The sequence below is a fragment of the Colletotrichum graminicola genome, assembly GCF_000149035.1.
Source record: "Colletotrichum graminicola M1.001 genomic scaffold supercont1.51, whole genome shotgun sequence".
NCBI classification, from domain to species: Eukaryota; Fungi; Ascomycota; class Sordariomycetes; order Glomerellales; family Glomerellaceae; genus Colletotrichum; species Colletotrichum graminicola.
The window spans coordinates 42763-65897 of NW_007361055.1; the positions used below are offsets into that span (position 1 = coordinate 42763).

The following is a 23135-nucleotide window of genomic DNA, read 5'->3' on the forward strand; positions in this document are numbered from 1 at the left end:
CCAGTCTGGTCTGTCCAGGGCCCGTTCCTCAACTACAGAATCATGAACAAAGTGCACAAGTACAGTGCAGAGCGGTTAGCAGACTGTACGCACCGGTCACGAAGCTTGCTGTATGATACGAGCATCGTGTAGATCCCGCCAGGCAACATGACTCTAAGCGTTGAATGGAGTTCAAGGGTTCGTGTTCCTAGTAAGATGGAGGAAGATGGACTTTAACTTGCCAACGGTCAACGTTGACCAAATCTGCCAAGTCTAGCACAGGAAACTGCTGCTTGTCCTCGTTGAGGCACGAGGTATTTCCAACAGATTCTGTATTCATCAGACCTTGTGTTCGGTTTCCCATAACACTATCGTCATCTTTCTGAAACGTTCTGTACCTTTTTTTCCCTATTACTCGACAACACCCGGGGCTTCTATGTTTCCTGCTGTTCCTAGTCTGGGAAACCCATCATGGTCTTGATCAAGCTCTAGTCCGCGAAGTCGACGTTGTTGTCCTGTGAAGAAACCTCGGCTGTTGAGTACGGCGGTTGCTGAAGCATGGCCAGGTCCAATTCCTGTTCCCACAACCTTGAAGTCTCCACGTTACATGTCATCCGCGCTTTGGCATCGCTCTGGACTCATGTAAAGATAGCATGGGCTAGAAAATGTGGCGTGGAGAGTTTTGATTCGTGCTCTTGGCCACACGCTCTCTCATAGCCAGCGAGTACTCGCGGGTTGGCGCCAACCTTGTCCTTCGTTGACTTTACCCACACCGGTCTCGACGCTTTTTGAACAAGGATTGGTTCTGCCAAGAGGAAAGCAACAGATTTGATAGAGAAATAAACTTACCAAGGTGCCGGCGCAACAAACCGACAAATCCAGTTTCACCTGCTCGGCTTACCCGATTTGCATCAAGTAAGTTCCTGTCCACCCTAACTCTCAGTGTCAAACCATTGTAGCCGAGTATTCAACGGATGATATAACGAATGTATGTACTATAATTTATATGTCTGTCAACTTGCCGCCTAGTCTTGAGAAGTTAGCATGTCAACTTCGAGCTCCATTGCTAATGTTATCTGCATCCTACATAGTGATGTTGTGTGTCACAATGGGTATGCTAGAATAGGTGACATTGTCCCAGCAGCGATATAAGCAGTCGTTATCAGTCATATACAACTTCGATAGATAATATTCAATACTTGATCACTAATAGATTATCTACTACCTATCTGCTTACTACGCAAGCAACATACCATACCAACCTTATCCACTCTGTTCATCTCGTCCGTGGGGCTTCAAAGTGGAGGGTGAGCCAGCCGTTGCCAAGCGGGAAAAACAAAACATAAAAAAGAAAAAGAAAAAGCTGCCAAGACACGTATGACTTTTCAAGGAAGCCACGCTACGATAGCAACGCATCGATTCGGGCCATAAGACCATCCAGGACAGCCTGAGACATTCCGTCTGGTGGCATGTCCTTCTCAGTGCAAGCATTGATGACAGTCTCGCCGCCCGCAGCTCCAGCTACGTTGAACACGATCCCATGATAACCAACCGTCCCCTGGACAGGTCCGGCCGAGAATTGCACGTCTTCAATCTTCACAACCGGCTCCTCGAGGTTCGTTCCCTGCGGTACGGCTTGGAGGGCCCCGAGGTTCGAGATGGAGAAGCTGTTCTGCATGAACAAGCCCATGCTCGGAAGCTTGGCCGCAAAGTCCTCGAGCGATGGGCCTAGCGCGTTGCCGCTGAGCCAAGCCTTGTAGAGGTGGGACTCCTCGCCTCCGGCACACGACTCCTTCATCCGTCTCCCGTAATCTTGGACGAGCGCCCACACGGCCTTGGCGTCGATGGCTACCTGCTGCTTCCCGCCCTGTAATGCCGACTTGGGGAACGCCTGGCGGTATTTCTTCAACCGTTCAAGTTCCGGGAGGCTTGCGGCCAGGTTGAGCAGTTTTCCCTCGTCTTCGGATTGAGTCTTGAAGCACCCTGTAGCCCTCATATCCACAGCGTACCGGGTAAACCCGACCTCGGCGTCTGGGTAGAAGTCCGTCGCCAGCGTGCCCGCGATCATGACAGCCAGGAACGGTGTAAATGTCGTGCCATGCGCGCGGCAGGCAGCGATAATGGCTGTTGTCTTTTCAGCGGGAATGCGGCATGTGACTACCTTGGTGGCGGTTCGATCTGCGGATTGGGCGATGATCATCGGATCCGTGAGAATAGCCTTTGGCTTCGGGAAGTCGACGAAGAAGAGCTTCTTGGCGTAAAAGAAACGATAGAAGAGAAACAAAAACAGGTTGTACATGACGCCGAGTATCGACGGCTTCTTGTGAATCGTGTCTTCGAGCCTCTTGCTCAGTCTCACGCGTTCGGCGTCTAAGTGAACCGTATGCGAGGGCGCCGAGTTGGCTTTCGAAGTCGCCGCGGCGTTGAGTGCGGCAAGGAACTCGCGGTGGAACGTCATCCCGAATGCGCCGTCGCAGACGAGGTGATGGAACACGAATACGACGTCCCGATGCCCGACCACGATGACCTTCCACAACGGCTTGCCAGGCTTGACTTCTGCATCTGCCCAATGCCACTGGGCGTGGAGGGCTTCGAGGAATTCCGCGTCCACCGCCTGCTCCTCGCCGATGAACTCGACACACGAGTCGAGGTCTACGGTGTTCAGCGACGCCAGAGAAAGAAGATGCTTCTTGTCTTTGACCGACTCTACTACTCCGACTAGGGCCAGTTCCGGGTACTTGGAGACAAGGGCGTGCAGAGCAGTGAAGACCGCTTCTTCGGAAAGGACGAGACGCTGGCTGCCTGGCTGGGCAGCAGCATAGCGAGCCGAAACCAGGACATTGGACTGAATCCCTAGCCGGTGGTAGAGGTAGAACATGCGGTCGAGGTTTGCTGGGAGGGGTCATTGTAAGAGAGATCACCAGCTCAGGCATTGGCTTGACGTACTCGTTTTACGGACGATCGTGTAGTGGCTCTGGCCAGCGGCCCCCTCTTTCCCCTTGTCCGTTCTGATTTCACTCGTTGTGATAGTCATGATGTTAACGTGCCCGTTGTACTGAGTGAGCCCTCGCAGGGCACCCAACCACCCGGTGCCTGGCTACTTTTAAGTAGAAGCCTACATTTATATTGGTGGCTGTGAAGACGCTCGCAACGCGCAGTGGCCGCATAAGTCGAAACGCTGCTGTCACATGCACACAGCGTGTCGAGATGCCAGAGCGTCTCGGTTGAAGCCAAGCGCAACGTCTGTGAGAATGAGGAGAAGGCAGCAGCAGCCAATGCCGCCATGGCGGCGACCGTGAACGTTTCCATCCCAGATCTCGGGGCTCGTGCTTAGAGTGGCAGTTCACAAGTGCTAGAAAAGACGAGCGTCTTGTAAGTGCACGGTTGAAAGCACTCGAGTCCAACGGGGTTCCGCAAGAGAATTTTAGCTTGCCGCCCTCCGAATACTTTCAAACACGTTATTCAATGATGCGATCCGCGGAGGGTGGGATTCGTCGGTTGAGATGTGGATGAGGTGCTTTGCATTGGCTGGCTACAAGGCTTCTGGATGATTAGGGCCGAAAACATCGGTTCATATGCCATTACTAGATTACGATGTTCATGAACATGGGGTATTATCCGCTTCTATATCGCACGTGTGTATCCACATCACTCGACAAGCCTCCCTACAACAACAGGTCGGCTTACAGGGCCTGGATCCAATCTCGCAGCGCTTTCTGGATCTGGTCGCTGTTCTTCTCCATGAAAAACATGTGGCCATTGCCGTGGATCCCAATCTTGGCGAGCTCGAGGTGCTCAGTCTTGCTGCAACCCGCTTGCTGCAGAAACTCAACGGTGCAGTGATCGTAGGGCGCGTGGTAGGACGCCTCAGACGTGACGAGAACGATAGGCTTATCGACGAGGTTGATAAGCTGGCGCGGGGAAGGCTCCTCGGCCTGAAGGACACACTGGACGAAGTTCTTGCCCTTGGCAGGGTATACCTGCTGTACGAGGTCGGTGGCGGGGTCGATGACCTCGGGATAGTAGGCGACAGGGATGTCGGTGAGACCGTAGGCGCGAGACGACTTGTTGCTGAAGATGGCCTCCTGAAAGGGAGGTCCAGTGGGCTCAAGAAGGACCAGAGCCTTGGTGAGCTCGGGGCGGGCGTCGGCAATAATGATGGGCATGAGTCCACCTTGGCTGTGACCGACAAGGACGACGGGCTTGCCAATCTTGTCTAGAAGAAGGGCGCCGGCGTCCTGGACGGTCTTCTGCTGGTAGGTGCCGTTGTTGACGAACTGAAGGTTGGAGCTGTAAAATGCATCAAAGACCTCGTCGCCCATCATGCCTGTGCCGGGCCATTGGGTGTGATTCACTGCCTGGGGCCAGATGTTGTACTTTTGGACGGCGGTGAAGCGCTGCTGAATGATCTCGGCAGAGTAGGTGGAGGGCTCGGAGGCGCCGTAGCCGGGCATCCAGGCGGAGCGGCCACGGAATGTCTGATCAACGATGTAGACTTCGTAGCCCTGCTCCACGAAGCGAGAAGCCCACCCTCTGCCGCCATCAGGCTTGTTGAGAAAGTTCTGTTTGGGAATAGGTCAGCAAACTCGGTCATTCACCGTTATCGTAGCAGGGTCCCACCGAAGAGGATCTGCAGGACACTTACGCTTCCCGTCTGAGCCTGTCCATGGATGAGGACGATCGGTGTACTTTGGGTAACCCCGAGCACGGGGAGTAGCTTCTCAACGTACATCTGATCACGGAAGATGTGACCTCCGGAGCCATCGTCGACGTAGCCCCCTCCGACGTAGAAATACGAGCGGACGTATGGGACCTCGGAGTCGACAGAGTCACCTGTATTTAGGTGGATGAGGTTGGAGACGAAGTCGAGGACGGGGAGGGACGCAGCAGCCTGACCCAAGAGGGCAGCGGTGGCAGTAAGCTTAAGGAAATGCATGATTGCGCTGCGTCGGCGTCTCGAGATGATCAGGAAGTGAGGCACGGACAGGAGCCCCCAAGACAAGCATCAAGATGCAAAAGTAAGAAAAGGAGCGTGTTGGAATCGGGCACGAGGATAAAAGAGCGACTGCGGTTGGTTAACAGGGGGGAGACTCAACTTCCGCCGACGAGATCGGGGTGAAGCTGGTATTTGGGCTTCTTTAACAGTTAAAAGAATTCCCTTGTTACGTACGTACACCGACCGCTAGGCCTAGCAGCGCATACAGAGGTCCATCCTCGGGTAGTTTCAAGGATAAGGCTGACTGGAGCGGGTCATCGGTGCTTTGTAGTAGTAAGAGATACGACATCAAGCCTGTCCCGAACGCTAGTAAGCGACATCCACCCGCTTCAGTCCGTGTTATTTATCAGATTAGCAGTCCTCCGCAGAAGGCGATTCCAAGACTCCAGGCGGCTAATTCCCGATCTTCCAAAAGAGCGTGGCGGATTTACTTGCCGTAACCGTAGCGAGATGATAGTCCCTCTAACGGGACTCACGGGCAAAGAAGGGTAAAACTGCGGGGGGAAACAATAGGTAATAATAACAAGGGTGCCGCACAGCTAGCCTGTTCGAACATTTCTCCATTAAACATAAGCTGAACTGCGTATACTAACTACATAGTAGAGAGGTGTATCGATCTACGTGCTGCTACACGAGTCAGTCCCTCAACAAGGATGGGGTGCCCGCACATCGGGAAAAGGTATGAGTAAACTAGAATGGAGCAGACGTGGATGTTGATCTTTCACTGAAGCAATGCCAAGGGTCGAGGCCGAGCCTTAATATCCGCGGTTAAGCGAGAACAAGAGAAGCACATCTGATGACAGGTAAAAGAGTTCGATTCTGTCTACACGTACTATCCGTATGCATGTCTGAAATGCCCACCAGCGCTACACTGAGGCGCATCTTGGGGGCCAAACTTGTGTCGTACTGTGGAAAGTTGCCATGTGCTAGGCAGCATATCCGAAGGCAAGTGAGTTCCAACATGGCTCCAGGGCTTTCTGATCGGCCAGCGGGGCGATGTATTGGTTACGATAATCTTGGTACAACCATATTCCATTTTAGATCATCGGGCTTTCGCCGAGAGTCTCGCTTGCTAAGCCTGTTCTCTGAAGTAGCTCAAGACGGCTGGCCGTGGCTGCACTGATTAGACTTTGCTAGCCAGTGATGGACTAACGGTCACCCTATCACATTTCTTCCTAAAGGCTTTGCCCCAATGTTGTTTCCTGACTTTCTAAGTTTGCAGATGCTGCAAGGGGATTCAACATAGCATTCACTTCATCCAATGGGGTTTGGTCGGCCAATAGCAAAAGACATGCAACCCTTCTGAGTTGTGGCTGTCAACTATCACCACCGTTCCGGTATCTGGGGGAGTGGGAGTGCATACCACGGTTCACTCGCAGTCGGTGCATTCCAAGCCATCGATAATCTGCAGTACTACTACGGACGGAATAGGAATATCAGTTGTCGCTCTAGTTAATCGTCACCCTCTTCGGCTTGTATAAGGTCATTGGTCTATTGAATGCAGGACAGCACCGCACAGCCCCACGGTCGATCGTCATTCGATCCAGGAAACGCAGCAGCTAACGCGCACCTGAGGACAGGATATGGCAGGATCTAAGATGCGAGAATTTAAGCCCTGGTCTATTCATCTTGAGGTCGGCTTTTCCATGTGTGTGGTGTGGAGGATAGCCAAGCCGAGAACATTGCTCAGGGTGGTGCCGATACGAAGTCCACATTGGCCATCTAGGTATTCGGACGACTAGGATCTTGAAGATTACGTGCTGTACCATGTACGAATCTGACTCCCACCTCCCTACTCTCCTAGTCTAGCTCTTGTGGATGAAAAGAAGCAGGAGGTAATAATGATCGTGATCCGCCGCCTTCAGCGCTCCTCCTAAACGGCTCCTCTCGTTCTCTTTCTTTTGAATCCCCTTTCCCGTTATCCCCGACGCTGGCATACATGCGTCCAGGCGCTTCGAAACCTTGCCGGTCATGGACGACCCGACGATTTTCATTCATTGGTTCTCTAGCCTCCTGGCCTTCTCAATCATGATGGTCAGACTGACGTGGAAGAAAATTGCCAAGCAAGAGTTCAACGTTGGTGACTGGTTTACCCTCGCGGCCATCGTCTGCGTGATGACCCGGCTGGGCCTTATTCATGTCGTCTTGACCTGGGGCACAAACAACGTGTCTGCGTCGTATCGTAAAACTCACATGTTTACCGACGAAGAGATTTACAGGCGGGAGATTGGCAGCAAGCTGTCCATTGTCAACCGGGTCTTTTACAACTCTTAGTCAGTTTCCCCCCTCCGATGTCGTCGCTGTGCGCTGCAAAATGCCTCAGACTCAACAGGTGCTTACATCCCCACGAATGTATCCCAACTGTGTCGTGGAGATGTTCTCAGCCTTGGAATTGGTTTTACTAACATCTTGTCCCAAGTCTATGGCTGCAGAAGCTTGTACTACTGGACGTCTATCGTCGGCTGATGTCGACCATCCGTCAAGAAACATTTGTCATGTGGTTCTACGGCGTCGTCTTTTTCGGCACCTATGCCGCCTGCCAGGTGACGACATTCAGTGAATGCAATCCCTTCCACTTATATTGGCAGGTTATTCCTGACCCAGGTACGTGACCAGCTGGTTATCCGATATGCGGCTTGAGGCATTGCTAAATCTCAGTTCCGCAGGCTCGTGTGCCAAGGCACAAATGCAACTTGTAGTTGTCGGCGTTCTTAATATCATCACCGACTTTATGCTCCTTATTTTGCCACTGCCGTTGGTCTTCTCACTGAAGACCCCTTGGCAACGCAAGCTCCAGCTTTACATTCTTTTCACACTGGGAATTTTTATCATTGCCATTACCGTCATCCGTCTCCCGATTAATGTCACCAATAAGGATAGCCAGGTCAACCGAACGACCTGGGCCAGCACCGAATTGCTGACCGCCGCTATCGTCGTCAATGCCCCAACTCTGTATGGATTGTGGAACAAGACAAGGAAAGCGAAGTCAACAGTGAAGACCTCTGGGTACCCATCAGGGCTTAATCATTATGGTGGAGAAAGCAACGTATTGACGAGTCACCGGTCTACAGTTATACGCACCAACCAGGATGAATCTTTTCTTATGAACTCGCGGCACAAGATGGGACATATGGATGGAATCATACAAACGAAGGAGGTAATCGTCTCAGAGTTCAGGCAGGAGGCAGATCGTAAAGGCAGGAATTACATACATCTGTCTGATGATATGGAGAATGTAACGAGCCATTCAAGTAATCATGGTATGCTCACGAGGTAATGGATTCTTATTTTCATCGAGTAGAATGACTAGCACATGAATTGAATGGATTGCATGACTGAATGCCGTTCTGCATTGAATGTAAGACGCAATCCATTGGGGTAACTCTTGACAAGGTTCCGGCTACATAACTTAATTATTTACTCCATATGTTCGTCTCAAACAGAGACCCTGTCATCCCAGGTATTAAGGTTACCATGCACACACTTTCTTTTGCTCGGATATTCTCAGATAAACTTGTATTCCTCTCTACTTTTGCTTTGGAGAGTTAAAGCAGCACAAAAAAAGCTCTCAGCAACGGGTGGAACGGTTCCAACATCAGCAAGAATACAAGGTGGCTTCGATTGTAAACCTCTTCGTGCTGGCTAGTTGGCCGATCTATGTCTTAAGCAAAACCTCATGCAAGGGAGACTCTGCGCAGCCTGACTGAAGATCACCGGGCGGATTTGTAACTTATGACGGCTGACATGATAACGCTGGTGCGTCAGCCTGTCAGTGTATTGGTTACACTACAGGGAATGGCAGGAGCAGGCGGCCAATGGCTGACTTCACGGGCGAGCATCTGTAGAAGCAGGCTGCGAAGGGAAAGGAGTGGGAAACTGCAGTGTCTCTTTTCAGGTGCGCCATTAGTTGATTTGGGCTGCATGACGTGGACTCACTAGGGATACTGCGTAAGTGACACTCAGCTGCAGTCACAGTTCCTTTCGGGCAAGGGAGAAAACCAGCGGGAATTTATAAACCTGTGAGTTTACCAGAGCCTCGTCTCTCTTGCTGGTCATTTTCTTTAGTTTCTTTCCACAAGCCCTCATTTCTTAAAAACAGTAGTATATCCACGAGATACAAACTTGTTGTATGATACGTTCGGTAGCCGCAGCCAGCATTCGACATCATTGTTACCAAAGCGTCCGTCTCTGCTCTACATAGGACCAGAACCCAGCGACTGAGTTCCGTGTTCCTCGGCTGGGGAATCACCCTATCGCATCTTATCTTTTCTACTCCTGATCGACAGGAATCTCCAAGGCCGCAGGTGCCCTTTCGCACTCCGGTTCAAAATGGCCGGAGATGACAGCCAGGAGCGCGTTGCCATCGCAGCTCTTGTGATTGCAATTGCAGCACTCCTCGCAGCTGAACTGCAAATCTTGCAGGCAATTTTCGCATCAGCTCGAGGACTTCCGAACTGCAACGAAGTTGTAATGGGAGGATGGTCCAAAGGTACAAAAATCAGGCCCAAATTCAAGCATCTGCGTCTGGAGGTCAGGTTCGAAGCGCCTATCATTTTTCTTGCTCCTCCGAAAAACAAGAGAAAGCCGGAACCTGGTGAGATGTGGTCCGCTGAAGGCACCGAGGCGAGCTGTAAGAAAAACCGCCTGGATTACGCCAAGCTGTTCTCAAGTTCTGGTTCCGAAGGTATGAACTCCTCCGTGCACACAGTTGATATGGAGCTTGCAACGTGGGTCTACCTATTGATCGCCATTGAGACAATGGAGAAAGTTTCGAAGGATTGGGAAAATCGGACCGTCATGGGTTATCTACCGGAACCAACCTTTGCGGCAACGGTCCGAGGTGAACCAACTTTGGCAGTAAAGATCCAAGCGAAAGAGCGAAGTTTCGACACAGTTCCGGCGATGAAGAAGCCATTCGCCACAACAACAATATCTCATATAGTTGAACTCGCCGCTATACTGGGGATCTACTGGAAAGTGTTTGACCGAGACAACAATCAATACCGCGCAGAAGGAAACGGATACAGCCTCACAGGCTCTCGCATACCCGATCTCGGGATCCAGTTTGTCTTCGAAAAGACTGGTCAAACGGCATTCGAGGCGAGACGAGTCATACCTACGTCGGAGATAAAGGAACTTTGTTTTGGTAGAGTTCCTACACTGTTCCGAAACAAGATTAATGCAGATGAGGACCTTGAGTGGCAGAACCCGCTTATGACCTCTTCTGGGACGGGGATCAGACTTGAGATCCTGCAAATGGGCAGCACGAAAGAGATTGCAGAGACACTCACGCAGATTGGATGCAACGGCAGTACTACGCTGTACTACACGGAGGGGAAGAAACATCGTCATCTTTTCCCAGGTTCGTAAGCCTCTGCATAATTGGGTTGGATATTCGCTCATTATCATTGATAGTCACCTTTGAAGTCCTCGGTATGCTCGCGAGAGTTTTGCATATCGACAAGCGGTGTTTCCGCTTTCTGCCCAATCCGACCATTTTCCCTTGGGACAGGGAATCGTTTTCGCTTCCACGGCTACTGACCGCCTTTAGCAGTTTCATTAGCGACGACCTCAAAGGAATCAAAGAGGTGAAGACTGTTCCAGACAGTTCCTTGGAAAGCGGGATTTTGACTGCAATCCCGGATATCCAGGTCCTTTCAGATTCGGCCAAAGCTTTGCACGATGCCGTTAAGAACTATCCGAAACTAACTCACGACCAAATGACTTCTCTCCACCAAGCCATAGCGATGGCAGACGGCATGCTCAAAGAAGAGGACATTGTATTGGACGTCATGCGCCGCCACCTCCAACACGTGTTGGCGGCCATCAATAACCCAGTCTCTGGAGATGAGGTTCAGGTGTCTTTCGATCACCTACTCGACATACCGCTGGAGATGAGGGAGTGGAGGTTCATGGAAACGTACTTCGATAGTATCCTCTGGCGAGCTACAAGTTCTGCCAAGAATAGCAAAAGGGACGACGAAGTAGTTTCACAGGCCATACATGAAGACACCGAAATACGCCAGCTTCATAACGAAGGTGATCAATCGCCTTTCGCACCAAAGTCAGGAACGAGCCCTAATATCGATGGATCCCAGACCGAACCAATGCCGCCTACGCCCGGCATAAGCAGAAGAGAATCATGGCCTCCCCGAGTTGAGACCGGAAAGCACGAAAGACTAGGGGCCTCCAAGGTGAGAGCCATTTGCAAACAACGCATTTGGACAATGATTGCGTCGGAACATGTTGAAATGAGACGCGTAGCTATATGGTATACACTCGTTTTTCGGATGATTTGCTGGTTGATGTTGCACGACTTTGACAAGAAGGACTTGCAGCTGTCGAAGAGCGAGTTAATTGGAAACAGACAAACAGTCTTCATTGTGTGAATAGATAGGGTGTTGTTTCGCAGTTATGTTCCTAGAAATAAGTATCAATGTAAGCAAAGTGAGCAGATAGACTTAGGCATCTGATAACGGCAGAACAATGCCCGTCCCCTCCTTTACTGTTGGGCATTTTGATAAGCATACTTGCCAGGCTCTCATAAGGCTGCCGGTGGCCTCAATGTAAACCGTCTTTCACATCGTTCTTCCCAAACCTGAGATGACCCCAACACGCCATCATGAGGACCCGGTGCAACATAAGTTCGAGAGCCCAATTCAAGACTTCAAATCTAACTTGAAGAAAGTGGAATTGTCTCCCCAAATACTGGATACAACCTTCATCGAGCAGGCGTATGACGCCACGGACAAACCCAATAGGAGCAGGTGAGGGCGGCCACCGTCGCAACCTATCTAATATTGAAATATACCTGAGCCGGCTATTTTATGCTTCGGGTACAAGCCTATTTCAGATAACAATCTTTTGATATTTGACGACTCTGTCACGGTACTGAAAGCCACGATCCGGAGCGAGGCTTGTGAGTTTGAGTAGTACTTATTAGCGTCTGTCCCTTTCCTTCTTGAGGAGGGAATGGGTTTATATTAGGTATGTAGAGGGTTTCGGAAAGAATCTAGTAATTGTTACTTCTACGCGTGCTCCGATAATTATAGAATACCTAGTTTTACAGTATATTATATGCCCTGTGACTCGTACAGATGTGAACCTTGGCCGGTGCATTTGCACCCTGGTGGTTTACCCCACCATCGCTTCGCTGGAATGCCCCGCCATGATCCCTGTTTTCAGGGTCCAATGCATGACAGATTTTCCCTCTCGGCTCATTCATCCCGCACCTTTTTACTCTCACAACTCGGGATCGTGGCCGACTGCTCAAGTCAATACTTCTTCCATCGGGTTGCGGGACTGGCACTATGGCCTCATCAGGATCACCAGATCAGCCCACCGCTCTAGCCGAGGGCCGGCGCATCTACCTTGGCAACCTCCTCTACATCGTCCAGCCGGTCGAAATCGAGGAGATGCTCAAGGACAACGGCTTCTCGGAGTACGACAAGATTCACATCTCGATGGACCCCGTCACCGCTCGTAACCCCGGGTACTGCTTTGTCGACTTCAAGACCCGCGCCGACGCCGAGCGGGCCCTCTCGTCCCTTGACACAAGCATCCGCAGCAGGCCTCTCAAAGTTGGCCCTTGTGAGCCCAAGAGACAGCAGGCAAACCGTGGGACAAGCTACAGGGACCCCACTTTCAACCGATGGGGCAACTGGTCCGGGCAGAGAGGCCAGCCTGGAGATAACTCGACAGAGGGAGGAGTGTCGAATGGGAAGGGCGACAAGCGCCGCATCGAGAATGGCCCTTATGGAGCCATCGAACACTTTGACGAGGTCGTTGCCACAGATACCGATGGAAGGCGGCTTTACATTGGCGGCTTGCCCAAAATGATCGACCAGCAGCAAAGTCAAGATGAGATGCGTGAAATCTTGACCGGTTTCGATCCGTGAGATCCCTTACCCAAACCACCTCAGAACTCGCAGTATGGCACTGTTCGTGTAATTAGCTGCTGACTCAATTTGATGAAACAGGGTGGCCATCAGCAAACGGATCACTCCTCACGAGTCAACGAGGTCTATGCCGGGGAACCATCACTACTGCTTCGTCGACTTTGCAACTGTTGACGAGGCTTCTGCCGCGGTTGAAGCGTTGAACGGAAAGCTGTGGGATGGCGAACAATTGCGCGTCAACGTGGCCAAGCCTCTGCCGGACAAGTTGAAAGACCGCTCCCATCCCAGGAATGAGAGGGACCTCCCCAGTAGGGACAACACGGTCTGGAGTGACAAACCCACGCGCAAAAATCAGTCCTCGGCAGGCGAGCGTCCATCATGGAGGAAATCCAGCACCAACGGTTCCAGTAGTAACAGCAATCCCTCGCAACCGCTTAGGTCTCTTGCGTCTGGAAACTGGCGTAGCAAAGAGTAGTTTGACCAGCCCCTGAAGACGATTGTCTTGTGTGCCGATAAGGGTTCTGTAACGAGAATCCTCATGTAGGCGATTTAAGAGTCACAATATTAGCCCCATCGGGTATCTTTCAAAAAGTTTCAAGCCACAAGCCAGGTGTATATGTAGATCCTTTTCGTTTATCTCGGCCATGTCCAGTAACCTACATCTTTCATCATTATTCCTCTTGTGCGACCATGCCCACTACGTAACCAATGACAAGAGATTGATATTAATTCAAGCAAGCCATGACGATATTTTGTGCAGTACGCAGAGAAGGATTCAACAGTCAAAGTACTTTCCTTTGCTAAGGACGCGTGTGAAGTGAGTTTTGATCGGCCAAAAGGGGACGTCAACTGCAGACGGAGCCTCTCTGAACATATATATTCACCCCCCTTGGATTGAAAAAGAACGGAGACACTAGTTCTGATGAGATTTCAGAGACATGTATTTGCCGGGACAGCTGGAAGTTACCGATCGTGACAAATATACAGTTTGGATGGTTCATGGAATGGTCACCTCAAGTTTTTGAGAGAACCGCCAAATAGAAACCATTGTCCCGCCACTCAATTGACAAGAGATGAAATGTTTCGGAGAAAGATGGCAGAACCTTCATTAGTTTCTCGTCCTGCGCATGAGCTTGCCGACCATTCTCATCCTTTTGGGAGATAATCAAGACCTTTGAAGAGAAAGCTCATCTAATTCCACCATCCAATCCAAATCAACACACTTCCAAAGGCGACTAGCAGTCTTCTACGGTCTCATATTCGGCCTAAGGATTGACAATGGGTTTCAATAAGCATATTGGGTTTAGAAAAGGTGCTGCGTCCCCATCGCTCGACCAACACGGAGCGATGCCATCGACTGGATTTGAAAAAACGGTATCCAGACCCAGGACCGACACAGACAACATTGGTTCAGAACCTACAGCATCCAAATGTATCAAAATTGCAGTCGCAGCCTACAGCATCGAGCGCCGCGTTCTCGAGACACTCCACGATACTCTGCAAGCCAGTCTCAGAGAAGAACACGCCATGGATCTGTGGAGATTCAAAAGATCGCTCAGAGATCACGCGGCCATTGTGCGTACCAAGCGTCACTGGGAATCGGACAGAAGTTCGTGTACTGGCCAAAGCTGCTTCGATGAGCCGGCCTCTTACGAAGAGTGTGCTAGATCGGCCTGCACTTACGTCCACCAGAAATTGGCAATTGCAAAATTCATGGTCCTGCAGGCCAAGGAGAGGACGGCTGCCGCCAAAGGATTCAAGGAACAGCTCGACGGCCTTAGGAAAGAGTTTGGCGACTGCATCGTGCCTGGGAGAAACGGGGGCATCAAGGAGGAGCACTGCGCCAGCGAGCAACACGCACTGCTTGTCGAATGGGGCCTCACCAACACGAGCACGATGGAAAGCAGCAGGGGTTGGGAGGACGACTTGAGAGATATGGTCCGGCTGAGTGTCAACAAGGAAACGGAAGAGAAGGCAAAGCTGAGAAAGACGATCTTGACGAGGTCCAAAGAAGCCGCGAGGGTGTCAGCGTCAATACGGCCGAGAAGACTGTCTGTGGTGTTGGAGTCCAGCGAAGAAGACTGAGGGTCTTGGAATTGAACCATCCGTGCGAGAAATTTTGCAGAATACGAGCTGTGGAACTATTGAGGTATTGCCGCATAGGCGGAGGTCGAATAGGCATGCTTGTTATGCTCACTAGAGTCAGGTCTTCATCAGAGCAGAGCAGCTGACCTGACGCAACATGGTACATTGGAGTTCGCATCATAGGCGCACATTTCCAATAACCTTCTTACCCTATTCTCTTCGGAAGCGATCAGAAAAGATAAGGAGGAACAGTCCTTGGGCGCCGATATGCGTCCTTGTGTTTTAGAACTTGAGAATGTATATGGTCCTCTCAGAACTCAGACAATACCATTTAGTTGTTCTCACATTTGTGTGCCCTTTGCCGTCAGAATGGCTTTCGCATTGATGCTAATTAAACATTGACCTTTGTCCAGAAACGAACAACAAGTTCAGCAACCCTCTCCTGCATGAGTTTTATGTCGGACTAAGGGGCCCGTCACCCACGCAGAGAATGGAAGTCTATTTTGACCTCTTTGAAACACGCCGATCTATATCTAAGGGGCAATCCCCATCATAATCGAAAGAAACCACAAGATACACAAGCTATTAGTACACCATTAGTATATACTATGCACGATATTGCCCACCCCATAGCCACAACCATGTATGATGGAATCTGCTCGAAAAGGGGGAGGCCTCGACTCAAGAGTAATGTTCCGGATAAAAGTATCACTTGTGTCTATCGGCGATAGGGCTTTAGAGTTCAAATTGACGCATCTCACTAAACTTCATCCTGTCCATCTGTGGGCGCTTTGTTCATTTACGAATCTCTGGAGATGGCCGAGCGCCACTGGGCAATCTGACCTGGAATCTTGCGGATCGATTCAACGGTCTGCCGTCGATACATCAATTGCAGACCCGGTCCGCGATGCCAGACTGGACTCTAGCCCACTTATCAAATTGCAAAAGGAGGTTCACTTACTCGCATCATGAGGTGCCGTCCGTTGGCGAGTTGCTTCGCTTGTAGAACGAGTAAGGTTAAAGTATAATTACCCCACTCTTCCAACTCACTCGTCGCAGGCTGATACGGCTAACTGCGTACTCAGTGCGACCTGCAGAAGCCTTCTTGCCGCCGCTGCGAAGGCCGGGGAAAGCCATGCCCTGGCTACGCAGACCCTTGGGCGGTCGCGCACCGCTCAGAGAATGCAACTGCAGCGCTCCAAGTCGAGCTCCGCATCGCCAAGCGGCTCAAGGAGAGGGAGGCCCCGAGTGACGCGGCAAGCATAGCAGGCGGCGGCAAAGCAAACTCGCTAGCGGCGGCAGCGGGTGAAAGCGTGAGGAGGAGGTCGACGGTGCCGAAGCAGCTCCAGGTCGACTCGGAGTTCGTCTGGCTGGAGCGGTTTTACTCAAACTACGCATGCGCGGACGAGACGGCCTGGTTCAGCCTCTTGGCCGGCCTCAGGGCGTCGCGCACCACGTCTGCCGCCTTCGAGGGGGCGATCCGGGCCACGGCGCTCGCAAGCTGTGCCATGCAAACGAGGCAGGCGGGGCTGATGGTCCTGGCGAGACGATACTACGGCAGTGCCATCGCGAAGATCAACTCGGCCTTGCAAAATCCCACGACGGCGCAGGACGACTCGGTCGCCGTTGCCCTGCTTGCAATGTGCATATACGAGGTGGGTGTCGGTGAAGCACGTCGGGCGGTTGGAGACGTGCAATTCAGCGACAGTGGCAAGAGCCGTGCTAACGCGGGTGCAGGGACTAATACCAGAAGAGATGTCGCCAAAGGCCGTGTCGCACTGTAAGGGATCTTTGATGATCCTGAGATACCGAGCCGATCAAGGGGTCGCCAGCTCGTTGGATAGTCGCATATTGGCGTTTGTCGCCCATATCGGAGTTAGTAATTCCCTTGAGATTAACCCAATCAACAGCGCTGCTGATGACGTATAGGTCCTCCAGGTTTTTGCCGGGGGGGAACGTCGTGACCTGCTTTTTCCTGTCGTGAAGAGCGCCTCCTGGACGAGACATGCCGTGGTAGAGCCGTTACTGGCACGGGCGGTGGAATTCAAGGGGACGGTTGACAGCGTCATGACGTCTATCAAAAGTCGGGAGGCGCCCATCACAGGGATTCTCCAGACAGGACTTGACATCATCCGCGATCTTGAAGCAGCCGCAAATTACAGGATCATGTCGCCAGGGCCGCGGAAGACATCACGGCAAACTGGAGCAATGGGGGAGGAGTCGAATAATTTCAACAACCTACTAAGTCGAAGTTCGTACGCGACCGAGGCCGCGTTGAAGGGGTTGTATCTCACCGTGAGACTCCAGGTCATCGAGTTCATCCTCAACCTGTCCATGGCGCACGGCGAACCAACTTGTGAGGAGCTCGGGATACTCACCAGCCTCCCCCACGGTTTAACGGCGGTAGAGCAGATCTGCGAGCAGGTCCGTGTCTTGTTTGGGTTTGACGGCAGGGAACCTGCGTCAAGGAATCAGGGCATCGCATTCAATGCCTGGTGCATGTTATGGCCTATGATCACTGTGCTGCAGTCCGGATTCACAGACAGAGAAACACAGCTGTGGATGATGGACAAGTTAACCCTAGTGAGTCGGGCTTCCGGGTTCGGGATGATGATATACCAAATGGGGTGGTGTAACACAAATGGGCACGTCTGTGTAGATAGGAGGCCTCGCGGAGCGGAGCGTTTATTCCGGAGTTTGGACTAACAGTCGGGTTTGACCATTAACATGCATTCTGAAGGATACCCGATGACTTCGACTTGGCTTTGGCTTAGATTCGGAGAGTGAATGGAGGATATAGTTTGCGCTGAACAGCAAGTGGCGACTGTGACCCGATACTTGTGCGTGTGATGAAATGATGCGTTCCGTATGAGCGTCCACAGATGAATGATGCATCGCCTTTGATACTGCTCATTCGTCTCTGTGATATCACGGTGACGAGAACCAGTCTCAGTTAGTGTGCCTTGAAGAAGTACGCGTCGGCATGAGCCTCGAGATGGATGCGTTGCCCAGGTCATGCATGAGTTTAGCCCCCCAGGCCATGGTTGTTCGCTCGAGTCGATCCGGCGGCAGTTGACGTGGAGCTGACGGATAGATGGCAACGGACATGAACACAGATGATGCCCAGCCACCAGCCACGTGAAAGAATTCGCCCGGCCTCTATGCTAGCGCAAGGCTAATCTCGAAGGTGACTTGACGCTTCGAGGTAGTTTCTAAGTACGAATCCTTCGGGGGGAAGTGCTCATCACACCTCGTGACCTTAGGAGAGCGGTAAGGGACATTGAAGCCAGCGAAGGACTCCAAAACCTTGTGATTTGCGGCCATCATCTTGTGGTTGGTGTAAGACGTAGGAATGACACACAACCACCACACAGGTCCGAGCCAGCGCCCGAAGAAGATAGTCACGTGACTTGCCGGTCGCTGAATAGTCTGCACAATTCACGTGCGGGGAGATGTCCTCGTCCCGGTATCGGCCGATCTCTCCCCAAATGGGTCACTCGTGTCTGTCAGCCCTTTCCTTCACCCGCGCGATTGTTCGACACGACGAATGGCAATGCAGCACAATTCGCAGGCTTTACGGTTGACTGGTGTTGCTCGCATTTGAGAAAGATATCGATGCCATTGCCGTTGCTTGGCGTCTCGGTCACTATTTGAGCGAGTTCCTCACCCGAAGCAGCAGCTGCAAGAAGACGAAGCGAGCTGCCGATCCACCAACAAGATCAGCCCGGCATAACAGCCTGACAACTGTTCGCCGCGGACGGCTGGGGATCAAAGACGCCTGGATGCAGCGCAATGATGCAGGCCCAGCGGCATGGCGCGGATATATTGCCCGGGAAGGGTCCATGGTTTAACTACTATGCACTCATCTCGGCCACTAGGTAGCCTGGCTCATCCGGCAAGTTGCAATACCGAGGCATTCTAGCTCTTTGCTCTATCCCGATATCACGTCCCATGGACTAGAGGTGAAGGATGGGGGGCGCGGAGGAGGAGGCCAGTCGAGGGCTAGCGTGGTAACCAAGGAAGCACTTTGACACGCTGGTCAACAACCGGTGGTTGCGACGGGAACCGGCAGCAAACATACCGCATCGGCATCGCAAGAGGCCAAAGCACACACATACCGGTAGGTACATCCACAAACGTTGAGCACCGTGGGGACGTCGTGTCGTGTCAATGGTGGGGTTCTGTCAAGTACACTTTGCCTACCGCTGAAGAAGCGGTAGGTAGCGACGAGATAACACCGGGTACCAAATGGAAAGACACGGACGGACCCTTGGCCCGCCCGCGCGAGAAGGGCCGCCTGACAGAGCCATCGCGAAACTCCCGACAAACGCGGGTGTCTCGGATTCGCAGCAAAGGCACAAATGCCTCCCCGATGATGCTAGTCCGGTCTCAACTACGTCGGGTCGCCCACGGGCGAGTGGAAGAGATTCACGCACAAAAGCCGCAACGCAGTATAGCCACAAATACGCATATGAAGCGACGTCATGGCCACCACCGACAACCCCTCACCCCTCCATCAGCGCGGGCGTTAGCGCATGGGGAGAGTTTTGACCTCGCCACTCCCCCGCCGCTCTCGACGACAGACCAGAGCTTCAGGGTCCTGCCTGAACGAGAGAACGAGACCATTCTAGGTATCGCCTAGCTCGGTCCCGTGGGTGCTGGAAGATGCCATCAAATACCTACCGTATTCGGCCTTGACTAGCCGTAAATCTAATCTAGTCCTTTCCATCCAGGGATCTGGGGGTTCTGACTGCAAAGGACGCATGAAGGAACAATTCGATGAATCCTAGCCCATCTCACACAAAAGACGCAATCCGTGAACCTTATCCGGCGACGATGCGATAAGCCGGATCGGGAGGGCCGCAGAAAGGACGCGAAAGAGGCAAGAAAGTCCAAGAAGGGGGGGAGCAGCACGCCTCTACCTCCCCCTCCCCCTCCATGGGCATGCATGGCCGGTTCCCAAGTCCACATCCCACCAAAGAGGGATGACTGGCCACCGTCAACGCACAAAGGCCGCAAACCCCACTCCAGCCCCGAGCGCAACGGTACTGAGCCTTGTCTTTCCGCACAAACGGCGCATCCGCCCAATAACGCCACTCGATCCGGCTCCATCTGGCCGCCCTCATCTGACATCCGACCCCCCTCCTCCTGCTACTCGACGACGGCAGCGGCCCCCCTCCTGTGTTTTTTTTTTTTTTTTGGCGCTGGCCATGGGATGTGTGCCTGTTTGGAGAGAGACTTCTGAATATATAAGTGCGCGCTTTCATTCCCTCTTCCCAACTTCTCTTGGATTGATCTCCATAACGCAACAACCAAGCTCATCACATCATCTTCAACCAAACTCTTTTTCTTCAAAACCCCCCCAAACCAACCAAATACCATTAAAATGAAGGGTGACTGCGGCTGCTCCGGCGCTTCTTCCTGTATGTGACCTCCCCTAACACCTTACTTACCCTTACCTACTTCGTCACGGCATTCGCTGTCGGCGTCGGGGATAATAAAAACCGGCGCTAATGTACCTTAGGCAACTGCGGCACTGACTGCTCGTGCTCCTCTTGCGGAAAATAATCTATTCCCTTTTACGACCTCTTGACGAACCGATCCTTAGTTCACGATTTCATCCTTTCTCGATACAATGACGATATGAATTTCTTGCCTTTCGGGGATGGGTTACGGTTCTAGGTTCGAACGGGATCGGCGGTCGCCGTAACCGGCGGACGGTTTGCTTCGTTTCCCACATGATTCGATCGGACCTGTCGGCTAGCGTAGTCGCTCATTTGAATACTACTTTTATATTGAGTCGTCGAAAGTTTTCGCTCTCGTCCTGCAGCGCGATTAGTCTCACCGCGCGGCGTAGCATGGTGCATGGTGATGATCTCGTAAATGACGTGTCCAACAACCAGACAAAACAAATCACCCAAAAGGTTGCCTACGCTGTAGTACAACAACGTATGAGAAGACTAGGCTCCCCGTCCCCTTCTTATACAACTCGCCTGAACCCTCAAGGTGCCTCGTATCAACCCTGATGGACTCGATCGACTCCAAACCCTCTTGGGATCGTCTCTCCCAACGAGCCTCTGACCGCTCCTGTGATGCGTCCGAACCCCGCCCCGCCCCGCCTTAGCTCTCTGGTTCCCTCCGAACCCCTCCAAAAGAAAAACCCCTCGGATGGTGGCCTGTGCGACGACCGATCGTCACCCTCGCCATTTGCCCGACGACCCGTGGTGACCGCTGTCGCCGTACGTAGTACAGTTGCATTTTCAGACCGCCAAGACGCCCCCCATCCAGCGTGTTTCGTGTGATGTTCACAGAGGTTCCATTACTAAGATCACGGACCCCAAGGGCCGGCCCCGCGGGCTTTGCCAGCGTCACACACGGGAACGCTCCGATTCATGCCGCGAGCCCACGACCCCCCGTTCCCGGCCGAAACCCCCTCGGGGGCCCCTGTGATAGGTCTATCCTTCCCCCGAGGCCGGGGGACCGGGGAGGGCAGGAGACTGAAGGTGTGTCAGGGAATGCTGCCGATTCAGTCTCAATAGGTAGTGCAACGGATAGGAAAGGATAGGAGAGGATGGGTGAGGGGGGAAAGGGTCCAGGGGTTCTGACAGCCTCATGCTACCTAGGCCCCTCAGCTGAACAGACGTCACGGCATGTCCCATTTCCACCTCCTCATCGCCACAGCCGATGGAAGAAAATAGCAGGAGTTTGTGTATTCCTTTTCCACCAGCAGCCTGTGATATTCCACGCGGCCGAGAGCTCGAGCCGTACCAACCTTTGCCATGGTCTCTCGACTGTCAGGCCCTGCCAGCGTCGTTGATCCGAACCCCAAGTTCTCTCTTGTCCGCTGCAGCTTGGATGACCTTGGGACTGACGATTTGGTGGGGGGGTTGCAAGCTCTGTCACCATCAGGCACATGTGAGGACACGGCACAGAATGACATGGTAATAGACTTTGTGGCACGTGGTTGTCATGCCATCCGTTGAGCTTGCATCGAATGATGGTGAATTGGGCTCACATCCGTCTCATGTCTCCGTACCTGAATAGTATATGTAACAACGGGACGCCCATTCAGGGGCGTAGGTAGTGCCTCGCCAAGTGGTCACCCCTCACTCCGTCTCGAATCAAAAGCTAGGGAGGAGAAAGGGGAGAAGGAACAGCAGGAAAGAAAAAGAAAGCACCATTCAACCGACCCAAGCGCGCGGCTGCCTCCCGCCAGCCAAGACATTCCCGCTTCCGCTCCTGACCTCTGGCCCCTCGAGAACGCCCTTACCGCAGGGCAAACAACGACAAGAGGCCGCGTCATCTCGGTGCACACCTCACATCTCACGCGTCGACCTGCCGTTCGCCTCCGTCTGCTCAAAAGCGTCTGTCTTTCCACTGCGCGTGTCGCCCTGCATGCATGTCCAACAGCCACCACCCCCCCTCAACCCCATGTCCGCCAAGCGGCCCCCATCGTGAGTCGTCGGCATCAGCTTGCCGGCGGGGTCCTAGGGACCTGACCCCGTCGCGAACGAGGGCTCCTCTCGCCTACCGATGGATTGACTACGCCTACATTGATGTACGTATATACAAGGCACAGGTACACAATAATGCTCTCGACACGGTTGGGGAAACACACAGCATAAGCATCATGCCCGGTACTCAGCACGATAGGTTTCCAGCTGAAACAGAGTACCACGGAAGTATCCGGGTATTTAACTACCCTATTTTTAGCTAGGTTCTCAGCCGAGAATTATAGTTCAATCTTAACCATAGAAGTCGCCTCCTAAGACAGTAAGGACTACGATGCAATATACACAAGTAGGTAGGTAGGTAGTTAAAACAGACCGCTTGTCGAACCACAAAGACAGCTAAAGCTAAGCGGGACCGGCCATCGTGTCCGAAAAAGAGCTGCCCCTCCATTCCATTCCCACTCGAGCTAGCTGCCCCTCCCCTCCACACCAACCAACGAAGCTCCTGGAGCTCCCCCCCCCCCCCCCCCCGGTCCCGTCCCCCCTGTACGGCGGAGGAGGCCTGAGGATCCTTGGCTCCACGAAGACGACGTCCGTTGGTGGACGACGGGGTGGTTCACCCTATGGGAGTCGACAGACGCAAACCGAGACAATGGATCTTGTAGGGGTCTGGTGTAGTGTAGCAAAATCAGCTTCGATGCCCCATTGACACAAGCAGAGATGTGA

At 52.5% G+C, this 23135-nt stretch overlaps 7 protein-coding genes across 7 annotated transcripts; 5 read left to right on the forward strand and 2 right to left on the reverse strand.

Annotated features, from left to right (window-relative positions):
• Nucleotides 1-1378: 1378 nt before the first annotated feature.
• GLRG_09651 (uncharacterized protein) lies at nucleotides 1379-2857 on the reverse strand (the record flags this gene model as incomplete). Its single annotated transcript, XM_008100336.1, has 1 exon — nucleotides 1379-2857. One exon carries the CDS (start codon nucleotides 2855-2857, stop codon nucleotides 1379-1381), a length of 1479 nt encoding a protein of 492 aa, XP_008098527.1.
• An 805-nt stretch (nucleotides 2858-3662) lies between these two features.
• On the reverse strand, nucleotides 3663-4915 carry GLRG_09652 (uncharacterized protein; the record flags this gene model as incomplete). The annotated part of the gene is made up of 2 exons (XM_008100337.1): nucleotides 3663-4541; nucleotides 4625-4915. The coding sequence occupies 2 exons, from the start codon at nucleotides 4913-4915 to the stop codon at nucleotides 3663-3665; spliced, it is 1170 nt and encodes a 389-aa protein (XP_008098528.1).
• A 2031-nt stretch (nucleotides 4916-6946) lies between these two features.
• On the forward strand, nucleotides 6947-8252 carry GLRG_09653 (uncharacterized protein; the record flags this gene model as incomplete). The annotated part of the gene is made up of 3 exons (XM_008100338.1): nucleotides 6947-7248; nucleotides 7395-7579; nucleotides 7642-8252. 3 exons carry the CDS (start codon nucleotides 6947-6949, stop codon nucleotides 8250-8252), a joined length of 1098 nt encoding a protein of 365 aa, XP_008098529.1.
• A 1052-nt stretch (nucleotides 8253-9304) lies between these two features.
• GLRG_09654 (modin) lies at nucleotides 9305-11364 on the forward strand (the record flags this gene model as incomplete). Its single annotated transcript, XM_008100339.1, has 2 exons — nucleotides 9305-10337; nucleotides 10391-11364. 2 exons carry the CDS (start codon nucleotides 9305-9307, stop codon nucleotides 11362-11364), a joined length of 2007 nt encoding a protein of 668 aa, XP_008098530.1.
• Nucleotides 11365-12285: 921 nt separating this feature from the next.
• GLRG_09655 (RNA recognition domain-containing protein) lies at nucleotides 12286-13348 on the forward strand (the record flags this gene model as incomplete). Its single annotated transcript, XM_008100340.1, has 2 exons — nucleotides 12286-12869; nucleotides 12955-13348. The coding sequence occupies 2 exons, from the start codon at nucleotides 12286-12288 to the stop codon at nucleotides 13346-13348; spliced, it is 978 nt and encodes a 325-aa protein (XP_008098531.1).
• A 1052-nt stretch (nucleotides 13349-14400) lies between these two features.
• GLRG_09656 (uncharacterized protein) lies at nucleotides 14401-14958 on the forward strand (the record flags this gene model as incomplete). Its single annotated transcript, XM_008100341.1, has 1 exon — nucleotides 14401-14958. One exon carries the CDS (start codon nucleotides 14401-14403, stop codon nucleotides 14956-14958), a length of 558 nt encoding a protein of 185 aa, XP_008098532.1.
• A 968-nt stretch (nucleotides 14959-15926) lies between these two features.
• Nucleotides 15927-17677, forward strand: GLRG_09657 (uncharacterized protein; the record flags this gene model as incomplete). The annotated part of the gene is made up of 5 exons (XM_008100342.1): nucleotides 15927-15980; nucleotides 16044-16613; nucleotides 16696-16833; nucleotides 16888-17541; nucleotides 17618-17677. The coding sequence occupies 5 exons, from the start codon at nucleotides 15927-15929 to the stop codon at nucleotides 17675-17677; spliced, it is 1476 nt and encodes a 491-aa protein (XP_008098533.1).
• Between the last annotated feature and the right edge of the window lie 5458 nt (nucleotides 17678-23135).